Source organism: Vigna angularis, chromosome 6, assembly GCF_016808095.1.
Source record: "Vigna angularis cultivar LongXiaoDou No.4 chromosome 6, ASM1680809v1, whole genome shotgun sequence".
Lineage (NCBI taxonomy): Eukaryota > Viridiplantae > Streptophyta > Magnoliopsida > Fabales > Fabaceae > Vigna > Vigna angularis.
This window is the reverse complement of record NC_068975.1, coordinates 7,733,368-7,745,550: the sequence shown is the minus strand read 5'-3', so window position 1 is coordinate 7,745,550 and position 12,183 is coordinate 7,733,368. Positions and strand designations below refer to the sequence as shown.

The 12,183-nt window shown below is 34.3% G+C and overlaps 1 protein-coding gene and 1 long non-coding RNA gene across 2 annotated transcripts; both read left to right on the top strand.

Moving 5' to 3' along the window:
• Positions 1-3,037: 3,037 nt before the first annotated feature.
• On the top strand, positions 3,038-3,700 carry LOC108341344 (uncharacterized). The gene has a single exon (XM_017579040.2). It carries the CDS (start codon positions 3,038-3,040, stop codon positions 3,698-3,700), a length of 663 nt encoding a protein of 220 aa, XP_017434529.2.
• Positions 3,701-5,534: 1,834 nt separating this feature from the next.
• Positions 5,535-9,262, top strand: LOC128197412 (uncharacterized). The gene is made up of 5 exons (XR_008249944.1): positions 5,535-5,911; positions 6,275-6,395; positions 7,181-7,292; positions 7,489-7,578; positions 9,163-9,262. It is a non-coding gene; the product is annotated as an uncharacterized LOC128197412 (long non-coding RNA).
• The last annotated feature ends 2,921 nt before the right edge of the window (positions 9,263-12,183 follow it).

Sequence of the window (12,183 nt, the reverse complement as noted above, 5' to 3'; positions counted from 1 at the left end):
TACCACTTGGAACACCATAATGCTTAATTTTACATTTGTTAGATGTATGACCCTTTTTCATACAATAAAAGCATGATGCAACATTTGTGTTCCTATAAGTTGTTCCTTGTTCTACCCAAGTTCTACGGGTTCTATGATTATGTTTATTTTTAGGAACATACTTATTTTTAACAACCTTATTTTCATTATTTTTACTACATTCTCCAGTGGTTGTATTTTTAGAAAAATATTTGAATTTTATGCAAGATTCACATTCATTATTAGCAACATATTTTTCTTTTTCATAATATAAAACTTTATTTTTTAAATTTCTGATTTCTTCTCCTTGATATAAAAATTTATTTTTCAAACTTCTGTTTTCTTCAGACAAATTTGTAAATTCAGTTTTCAAATTATCATTAATTTTAGAGAAATTTTCAGAAGTAATTTTCAAATTTTCATTTTCTTCAAGAATATTTTCAAAATTTAATTTTAACTCTTTGAAATCCTTTTTCAATTTCTTATGAGCTATATCTAATTTTTCGGATTCTACTAATAAAGCAGCATAAGTATCATGCAATTCAGTTTCACTATCATATTGACTAGAATTATCTGAATCGTTAGATGTACTTACTTGGCTTCCAGCGTCGTCGTCATCCGCCATTAGACATATGTTTGCTTCTTCATCAGAACTGCTCGAGTCAGAAATTGATTCGTTGTCATCGTCCCATGCGATGTATGCTTTCTTTTTCTTGAAGAATTTCTTTTCTTTCTTTTCTTCACCCTTCTTTTGATTTGGGCAGTCTGCTTTTAAGTGTCCCTTTTCTCCGCAACCATAGCATCTATAGTTTGAGGAAGATCCTTGATTTTCTCTCTTTTCATTTCTGAATCTCCCTTTGCCTTTTGATTTCATGAACCTATTGAACCTCTTCATTAGTAGACTCAAATTTTCATCTTCTTCTGAGTCTTCATCTTCCATTTTGCTTTTGTTCTTTTCTATCTCAGATTTGAAGGCTAGAGTCTTTTTCTTAGTTTTTGCTTCTTCTTCATCTAGTCTTCCGAGGTCAAGTTCATGCTCTCTCAACTTTCCAAATAATGCAGCCATTGTCATTGTGTTGAGATTTTGTGACTCAGAAATTGCAGTCACTTTTGGTTGCCAAGACTTGTCTAAAGATTTCAAAATTTTTATATTAAGCTCATCAGTATCGAAAGACTTACCTAATCCAATAAGATGATTTACAATGTTGGTGAAGCGTTTCTGAACATCTACTATTGTTTCGCCTTGCTTCATCCTGAACATTTCGTATTCCTGGATTAAGGTATTCTTTCTAGCTCTCTTAACATCATTTGTACCTTCATGGGTTACTCTAAGTACTTCCCACATTTCTTGTGCAGTTTTACAAATAGAAATCCTGTAAAACTCGTCAACAGTTAAAGCAGATGAAATAATATTACGAGCTTTTACATCATTACCAAATTTTTTCTTATCTTTAGCAGTCCATTGGTCACGGGGCTTTGGTTCCTGCATATTGTTAATTGGAACAAAAGGACCAGATACAACAGCATCCCAAATATCTATATCAATAGATTCCATAAAAATTTGCATTCTAACCTTCCAGAATGCGTAATTTTCACCTGTGAATAGTGGTGGTCTATTGATAGAAGCACCCTCTGCAAAGGTTTGATGTGATCCTGCCATTTGAATGACTATCAAAGCAAGCTCTGATACCAATTGTCAGAGCGGCTGCAGCGAAATGGTTAGCGTGGAATAACAAACCAAGAGGGGGGGTGAATTGGTTCTTACTAAAAACGTGTGCCTTAAAAATTTCTACTCAATTAAACTTACTTAGCAAATAATAAAGACAATAAAATAGAGTAAGGTTGAGAGAAATTTGCACAGATGATTTTATCCTGGTTCGGATCTTACCAATCCTACGTCCAGTCGCTTATCTCAAAACAAGATAAACACTTCACTAATCACAAAACAATTACAAACTACAATCACACAGATACAATTTGTAAAAGTTTAGAAAACACCTCTCTTGATGCCACAAGAGATGAAGCAACACCTCCTTTGAATCTTCACAAAGGATGAAACACTTCCTCCGAATACTTCACGAAGGATGACTTCCTCTTCCGAACACTTCCTTAGACGCACCAAGGATGAACCAGCTATTCCTCTATCACCGTAGCAGTATTTCACCAACTCTACAGACAGAGTTTCCTTAGCTGAGCAAGAGCACACAATTCTCAAGAGTTTCTAAGTATTTGAGCACAAGGGAAGAGTTGTAGTTGATAACCTTGAGAGGAAATGAGAGTCTATTTATAGACTCATCCAAAGGCTCTTCCATTTTTCGTTTTTAGCCTTTCTGACTGTGTTAATCGATTATCTTAAGTTGTTAATCGATTAGTCACTAAAAGACAAAACAACGGATAGTCCAACAGCTCAAAAACGGCTAGTTTTTCAAATGGTCACCTTGCTAATCGATCAACAGCCCATGTTAATCGATTAGCATGCAGTGCTGAGCTTTTCCATTGCTCTCTGGAATAATCGATTATTTACCCCTGTTAATCGATTAGCACTGCACAGTTTTTGCTTCTTGGTACATTTTTACATCTCTTTTGAATGCATACATAAAACCACTAATTTCCTATGTTCATACAGTTATTACAAAAGTTACAAGTCTTCAAAAATCATTCTTCATGAGTCTTGATTGTTCTTGACTTGATTTAGATATCATCAAAACTTCATCTTCATCATTTTGCTAACAAAAAATAGAGAGAAAAGAAAAAGAGAGATTGAGTGAAAAAGATGAAAATGAGAGGGAAAAAGAAGAGAGTGAGAGAAAAGCAAAAGAGAGAGAAAAAGAAGAGAGAGAGAGAGAGAAAAGCAAAAGAGATATAGGAAGAAGAAAGGAAAAAGAAAGACTCTTATCAAAGACCCCTTCCTTACCCAAAGAATTATTCTAGGAAGGAAAAAGAAAAACAGTTTGAGCGTTTCATGGAAATCTTTAAGAAATTGGAGATTAATATACCCTTCTCTTAGGCTCTACAACAAATGCCTTCATATGCTAAATTTTTGAAGGAGCTCCTCAGAAAGAAAAGGAAGTACATTGAAGAAGAAACCATTGAAGTTCAAGGAAACTGGAGTGCTATCATACAAAAGTTCTTACCCTCCAAGTTTAAAGATCCAGGAAGCTTCATTATTCCTTGCACTATAGGGAATATCTCTGTTGGGAAAGCACTTATTGATTTGGGAGCCAATATTAATCTCATGTCGCTTTCCATGTTTGAAAAGATTGAAGGGTTGGAACTCAAGCCTACTCGGATGACTCTTCAACTTGCAGACATATCTCTGAAATATCCTTGTGGGGTAGCTGAAGATGTGCTTGTGAAGGTAGACAAATTTCTTTTTCCTGTTATTCTTGGGAGAGCTTATATGAAGACAACAAGATTTTTAATTGATGTGGAAAATGGCAAACTGAAGGTGAGAGTACAAGATGAAGAAGTAAATTTTGATGTATTTAAAGCCATGTCTCACCCAAAAGATGATATGGAATGTTTTCATCTTAATTCTCTTGATGAAATTTGCATGTTAAAAGAAAAAAACGCAAGTGATACTCTTTCTTTGGAGGAGATACTAGTTGACACTTGTAAAGAGTTAAATGAAAAAGAAGAGGAACTAATGGATGAGTGCTTGACTGATTTGGAAGAATTATGAAAGGTTCCTTTGCAAAACATAGAAGAAAAAGTCAAAGGAAGCAAAATGGAGCTGAAGATGTTACCGCCACACTTGAAGTATGTTTTTCTAGAAAAAGGTGGAAACAAACCAGTTATCATCAACAACTCTCTCTCTCCCAAAGAAGAACAAAAGTTGGTAGAAATACTCAAAGCCAACAAAGGAGCTATTGGATGGTCAATCTCAGATACGCAAATTCCAACATATTACATGCACAAAATATTCATGGAAGATGACTACAAACCAGTTGCTCAACCACAGAGAAGGTTAAATCCAGTGATGAAGGAGGAGGTGAGAAAGGAAGTGCTAAAGTTACTTGAGGCTGGCATTATTTACCCTATTTCTGACAGTGCATGGGTAAGCCAGTACAGGTGGTACCAAAGAAAGGTGGGATGACAGTTATTTATAATGAAAAAAATGAGCTCATATCCACAAGGACTGTTACTGGATGGAGGATGTGTATCGACTACAGAAAGTTGAACAGTGCTACTAGGAAGGACCACTTTCCCCTTCCTTTCATGGATCAAATGCTGGAGAGATTAGCAGGGCAAGCTTTCTATTGTTTTCTGGATGGATATTATGAATATAATCAAATTGTGGTGGATCCAAAAGACCAAGAAAAGACGGCTTTCACCTGCCCATTTGGAGTTTTTGCTTACAGAAAAATGTCGTTTGGGTTATGTAATGCTCCAGCTACATTTCAAAGATGTATGGAGGTAATCTTCGCAGACTTGATAGAAAAATGCATTGAAGTCTTTATGGATGATTTTTCAGTGTTTGGCAGTTCCTTCCATGAGTGTTTGTCCAACCTGGATGTTGTACATAAAAGATGCACCCAATCAAATCTTGTTCTTAATTGGGAAAAATGTCACTTTATGCTAAAGGAAGGCATTGTCTTGGGTCATAAAATTTATTCCAAGGGAACTGAGGTTGACAGAGCCAAAGTGGAGGTTATCGAAAAACTTCCACCACCAACCAATGTGAAGGGAATCAGAAGCTTTTTGGGTGATAACGGTTTAAAATACCGTTATCCGTGATGTAATTTTGATACTAAATACACCCTTTCTGACTTAGAAACTTTCTTGGACTCAAGCTTTTTCATTAAGTTGTGTGAATAAGAGTGTTGAGGTTGAATTTGATGATTTTATGACTAATTCCCTTTGTTTTGATAGAAAATGAGTTAATACAGGAAGCAGAGATGAAGTGCTAAGGATATAGAGCTCACAAAGGCCTAGAAAAGCATAAGAAGAGGGAACCGCACGAAGCTTGGGCGACCTGTATGAGGCTTGGGCGTGGAAAAATTGATGCCCGTGATGACAAATTTGTGAACACCGAAAAACGGCGCCAAAAACTTGTTTAACCCTCGGCAAGTGTGATTGAATCGTATCAAGTAATAAACTCGGTAAGACCAAGTATCGTTCTCCCAAAGGACTCACGACCTAGTTAGTTATATGATTTCTTGATTATTTAAGACTTGTGAACAAATTCTTGTGGTTTCAAATGCAAAAGACAATAAGTAAACATGTATGCATGAGTTTCACTAGTGGAAAAATGACATTTTATAACGAACCTATTATAACGGATAAAAATTATCCTTCATAATAGGACATATTATAACGTAGTTTTGTAAATCAGTTATAATATGAAATGCGGTGGCAAACTTGTAAATAAGTTTAAGATATATTATAACGTAGTTTTGAAAATCAGTTATAAAATTGAAATGCGATGGCAAACGTAAATAAGTTTAAGACATATTATAACGTAGTTTTGAAAATCAGTTATAATATCTTCTCCTTTCTAATTTTTTACATTTCGCTAATTTCATTTCAACTTTCCCTCTCATCTCGTTCCTCTCTTCCGCGTCTCTAAACCTCCGAAGACTCCTCTCGTTCAAAACCTACTATCACGTTCCCTCTCGTTCCCTCTCATCTTTAATTTCTCGGCACTCCTCCCTCCAAACACTCTGAGAACACTGCTCCGCGCCCATGCTTTTCTCGGCTCCGAGAACACTCCTCCCTCCGCACGACTGTGGTTGTGGTTTAGGCTATAGAGAGAAGGAGAGCTAGGTTAGGGGAAGGCGAAGGCCAGAGAACTGAAAGCACTGTTTCTACGGCTGACCAAGTAGTTATAGAACCTTCGGAGACTGCTTCTGCCTCCGCTGCCTCTTTGTCGAAATCTCCGAAGTCTGACCAAGTAGGTTTCATGATTCATACTTCGAAATCGCCGAAATTTCTTCTACTATTTGTTTTTTCCTAATTTGTTATGTTTTTCTTCTATTAATTTCACTAATTTGTCCTAGATTGGCGGGGATTGTGTTTGGATTGTGTTTTGGTTTTTGTGTGGTGAGAGAGCGATTTCTTAGCATTTTGAGTGGAATTGCTATGGTTTCCGTTTGGGCCTTGGTTTTTTGCTCAAATGCTCGCTTGAGGAGTTTTCCTTTTGCAGTTGTTGTGATACAGATCTCTCTGCATTATAAATTTTCCTATCACTGCAATGCTACTCTGTTATCTTCTCTTTTCTCCTTCATCCTCGATGATTCATCAATCTCCTTGCCAGGCATCAGTTCTTAAAGATAGCCTGCCAATTGGAAAAGAAGCACATGCTTGGAGCATTTTCGTTGCTCAAGGTTATTGAGTCTGAGCTTCAAGCATACTTGTTTGTAATTGAGGGATGGGTGGTATGTATCCTTAGAATTTTGGCATTGCACTTATTCTTTAATTTTGTATGATTATTTATTTTCATTGCTTTGACTTGTAGTGGTATATTTCTTATTTCAAAATTCCCATTTACCACTTCCAATTTAAAGTGTCTGATTTTTTTTTCTTACACATGGTGTGATTGGTTATCTTAGACCCCCTTTAGGTGAGTAGTGAGATGGGATGGGGAATAGTTAGTTGTGGGAAGAAAACAAGTGTTGTCATATGGAAACGGGGTCATTGAGTGATCTTTGATCATGAGGAGCTTCTGCTCCTGTTCTCGTTTCTTCTTTCATAGTAGTATAATGAAATCATACAAAGAGATAGAATTACTCTATTAAAATGTTTATGAAATTATACGCCCAAGTATTTTTCATTTGTTTAATCCAATCTAAGAGTGAAGGCATACGATACAATGTTAGGTCTTATCATTCATGATTTGTTGGTTGCACTTAAGAAATATTGGTGATTAACATGAAATAGATGCAATGTGGTTTTATTAGAGTCACGCTAAGTAGAGTTTCTTATATAAATTCTCCCTTTTGTCCTCTGCCACTAAGGGATTTGGCTCCTTTAAAGTTAGTAGGTGCACTTTAGAGAACAAAGTAAACTCACAATTGTTGAATGTATTTGGCTCCTTCAATTAAGCATAATTTATTTTATCACAATCCTATCAAGTGTTCTCCTCTCACCTTTGAGGAGTCAAAGTCCAGTTTTGCATCACACCTCTACTTTTATCTTTTGAACTTCCCTTTATGGTTTGCAGGGTCATTGCTTGGCCCTGATCCAAGGTGCCTCTGATGTTCAACAACAAGGAGGAGTACATGACAGTGATAATTTTTTGCATGCTATCAGAGACTTGCTAAAAATATATTCAAGTGAGTATTTATTCATCAGAATATTATGAATTATTCAACTTTCTAATATACTTCATCAAAATTATGTTTATTCATATTGGTTTGTCTAAGTGAATGGTTGATTCTTGTGAATTAACTTAGTTATTGTCATCAAAATTTTGGAGGATGCTTAAACAAATTTTCTATAGTATCCAACTAAGTTAGATTGTTGTTTTAGGATTGTCAAACTTCGTCACTACCTCTCATTTGGAAGGATCCAACAAAATTTCTTTGTTTGACATCACGTCTCAAAAGCTTAAGATCTAAGGTAACACTTTTATAGAAAAAACCAAACATGCTTGACATAGAAATAGCCGAAGTATTTGAGCTTGTTCCTGCGGCAATGTTATCGTATTCTTGCAGTTAAAGTCATGTTTGATTATACCTAACTGGTGGTATACCTAATTGTATTTTTTAGATTAACTTTTTCTTATTGGAAAGTGCTTATTACAAGCTTGTAAATTTTATAGCATAAACACACCTTAAGGTCAAAGACTAATGCTGTTTAATGAACAAGTAAAATAAAGATGATTTAGCAGGACCTAGCTATCTGGTTCCCGTGGTGCTTCCAGATGAATAAAATACCAAATGGCAGTAAGAGTAAATACAAGAGAGAAAATAATAAAAATTGAATTCAATTTCAATAAAATATTGTTATCAATTGGTTTTACAAATACCTCAAGGACCTCTAGATCATATAAAGTACCTTTGCTATTTCAATCACCTGTCAGCATGAGTTTCAAGATTCGGTTGTTGCTCTACATAAAAGCAATCAGTATTAGGTAACTGAGAGGTTATAGGATTTTCTTGAGAAATATTGATGTTGAAGAACAAATAGTATATATGGAGAGAGATAGTTACAACAAAGGGAAATGAACAATTCCTCGATAAGCTGAATAATGATGAGTAGCAAAGCTTCTCAGTCTTCTCTGCACAGATCAAACAAAAACATTATTATGGCATTCAATCAATACAACAAATATCTTCTCAAACACTCACAATTAAAAAAATCAAAATTAAAAAAATAATATTTACAAAATACTCAACTTAATTCAGTAGGATAATTTACAATAAGAATTAAGTTGTTAGCATGTTGGGAATCTTCATACACATGTAGGATAATTTAATAATAATGAGTAGTTTTATAGTTGGTTTGATCGACTTCTGGGTGAAGTCATTGAAATTGCTAACTGCATATAATTTTCTAAATAGTGGTCAATGAGTTGTGGCCAAAGGGTATCCTTGGATTGAGTAATTAATGAAATCAATAAATCAATTTGTACCAGTTTAGATAAGTAAATGCCTCAAATTATATGGATTTTAATATCATTGCTCGATGAATTTTTTAGTATGTGACAACCAGTTAAAAAATGTTTGTTTTAAACTTATCCACTTCTTTAGAGCATTATCTTGTGTTACTTTATTTTTATGGATTTGTCATCATTTGTGTAATTTACTTGTCTTTTTTCTTTTCTTGTAATGACATGAGGTTGAAATTTTATTCGAGACAAATAATTTCGTATTCTCATTTCTTTTTGTATTTTTTTTCATTTTGTAAAAGAGAAAGGAGTCTTTGATTGGAAATAAATAATTTAAAAAAATCTGATTGTTTGTATATCTAATTGTACTTATTTTTTTTATTTTACCTTTTGTCAATCTATTTTAACTTATATTTTTGTCTAAATTTATTCACATGTAAACTTACATAATTTTGTGATATAGTAAATTTTTTTGTTACATTCAGATTTAATAATCAGATTCAGATGTATCAAATGGTTTTAGTCTGACATCTCTAATGTAACTTCAACTATTCATTAGAATATTTTTTTTAATTCTATTATTTTATTTGTAGATCTTTAATGATTCATCTCTCATGAAAGTTGCAGACATTGAAGACATTAGAAGAAACTAAGCTTATTTTATTTTAAGGGTTAGTAGAAACTTGGCTACAATTCAATAGTGTATGTACATTAATGTAATATTTGGATTTAATATATAGTTTCATGTATAAATGATGTATTAAATATTAGACTATTTAATATTTGAAATGAATTATATTTTGTTAGTTTCATTAAATTTGTTTATTTGAAGCTATATTAATTATAAATTGATTGGAATACAGGAATATTATTATAATTTTATTGGATGTCAAATGTAATAATCAATTTTTTTTAAAAAAAACATATATTATAACGTACTAAGCAATGTACGTTATAATAGTTGATCACATATTATAACGTACAACAATATATACGTAATAATATATCATATATTATAACGTACAAAAATTTCTACGTCATAAAACCTTCCATCCTATTATATCAGACAAATGAAAATTTGTCATAATAAACTGCGCATATTATGACGTACTTCAGAAACTACGTTATAATATGTTCGAACATATTATAACGTATAACGTAAATTTCTGCTACGTTATAAAATGCGTAGACTTACTATATCGCCCAGAACTATGTCCCCAGTAACTACGTTATAAAAGATCATTTTTGTACGTTATAAAATGTCATTTTTCCACTAGTGTTTGATCAATGGAAAAGAGGAACACAAACACTTGAAATGAATTATATGGATGAGTATGTTGTTGGGGAAATCAATTTCATCTTATCCACTCTCATATATTTTAGGAATTCATCATTCTTTTCATCAATGTTAATGCCACTCTCTAAATTACTTTAAACCCGATGTCTCGGCGAAGAAAGCCTATCCTTAATTACGAGTTCATACAATTCCTAGCATCCCTAATAATTAAATCTGAAGCACAGAAGCTTAAAGGCAACCAACCCTCATATCCCTATGTCTAGGCGATATTGCTTTTGGGAGAATTTCCCCGGATCTAGATTTTATCGTATGTGTCCATATCACTAAAATCAATAATCATGACATCGAATGAGTTAAACAATGCATGCTTTGAGCAAAGAGGAAAAACCCTAACTAATGATGAAAGAAAGCATGTATCAAAGATATGATGTTTAAACACAAAATTCCATATATGAGAGTTTCACAAGACTACATTGATCCCCCAACAACAAGAAGAGTTTAGTTCACCATATTCATGGTGAAACTAGATGAAATACAATGAGATAGTGAAAGATAGAACCCTAGAAAGATGAGTAGGTAGCCTTAGCATCCAAGATCTTCCTCCAAGGGGTGGAAAGGTGTGTGTTTGCTTCGTACTCTACCAAAGATAGAAACCCTAGGAAGTCCTAAAGCTTATATACTATCCGAAATATTACAGAAAAGTAGGCCTAAGCCCAAAATACCACCGCTCAGCGGTACCAACGCGTAGTCAATTCTCCCCTCAGCTGCACTTTCACCCCTCAGCGGAGCCAACGGGTGTTCTTTAGTGCCGCTCAGCGGTAAACTAGCGTTGAGCGGTACTTGCGGCTTCTCTTCTTTTGCACTTTCTGAGTTCTTTTCTGATTCCATCTCTATCCTTCTTCACTTCTTTCATCAAATTCATCTTAAATCCTGCATAAAACACTGAAATCAAGCATAAACCTGTCCAACTCTCTTATTTCTGAAAATATGAACAAAAACATGTTTCCAAGCTAGTTTCTAAGTGTTAAAGGTTGCTTTTAGTATCAATTTTAAGCATGAAAATAACAGTTTTTCAACTATTATCACAACCCCAAACTTAGAACTTTGCTTGTCCTCAAGCAAACAAGATGTAACTCAATCTTCTACCAATCAATATAATGGTTCACCCCATTCAAAAATTCTCTTTTCAAGATAAGTAAGTACTCAATTAAGCTCATGACAAAAACTTCAATCAAGACATGCACATGCTTTAGTGTTCACACAATCACCCAATATCCAAAAAATGCTATTTTTCATGAATGATCAATCAACTAAGCATGGATGTTCATGTGCTCATGGAATCTTTCCTCACGAGATAAAGTGTTTCACTCAAACACACAAGTGTATAAGAGGTAATCACTCATTCACTCTACTATCACAATGTCACAGGAATTGACTTTGCCTTTCATTTAACCATAATCAAATACATTCACAAGCATGCATCATCACAAGGACTTTTCAATGACTTATAATGTGGCTGGGCTAACAAGAAAATTGGTTTTTCTAGATCACAAAACCCTTGAGTTAAAAGAATCATATAAACACAATCATTCCAACTCTCTTATTTATGAAAATATCAATTTTAAGCATGAAAATAACAGTTTTTCAACTGTTATCCCGAGGGTCGGACCCCCGAAGCTCGGGCGAAATTGAAGGCTCAAGCCTTACGGAAATCCACATCCACCGCCCGAGCGGCATCTGATGCTGATCCGGCCTAGGTTTTGCTCTGTTTCGACTCTTTTAGACCGGGCCCTATTTCTACTCTTTTCCAACTTTATTTAAAGGACTAAGGCACTCTACGTTTTGTATCTCTGGCTAGAGCAACACAACAACACACTCTTTTACTCTCTAAAGGAGGATCTGGAGGTGGAAGCTTCCTCTTTTACTCTTAGGGTTTTATTATCTCATGCTTTTCCATTGTACATCTAGTTTCTCCATATCTATGGGGAACTAAACTCTATTTGTTGTTGGGGAATGATGTAACCTTGTGAACTCTCATGTATTTGAATTAATTCTTAATCATATATGCTTTATTCATTAATTGTTAGGGAATTCATCTGTTTTAATGCTTGCTCTATTTAACTCATTTAGTTTCATGATTTATGAATTGCATGTGTGCCGGGAGATTCCTTACAATTTAGGTTCTTGTTGAATTCTCCCAAGGTAATATTTCTCAGGGATGAGGGTATGAGTACTTGGGCATCTTAAGCTCTTGATCTTCAGACTTAATTTTCTAGGAACGCTAGGAATTGCACGAACTAGGAATTAAGGCAAGCTT

Coding starts and splice junctions, on each gene's coding strand:
- LOC108341344 (XM_017579040.2), top strand. CDS start 3,038: ATGCCTTCATATGCTAAATTTTTGAAGGAGCTCCTCAGAAAGAAAAGG.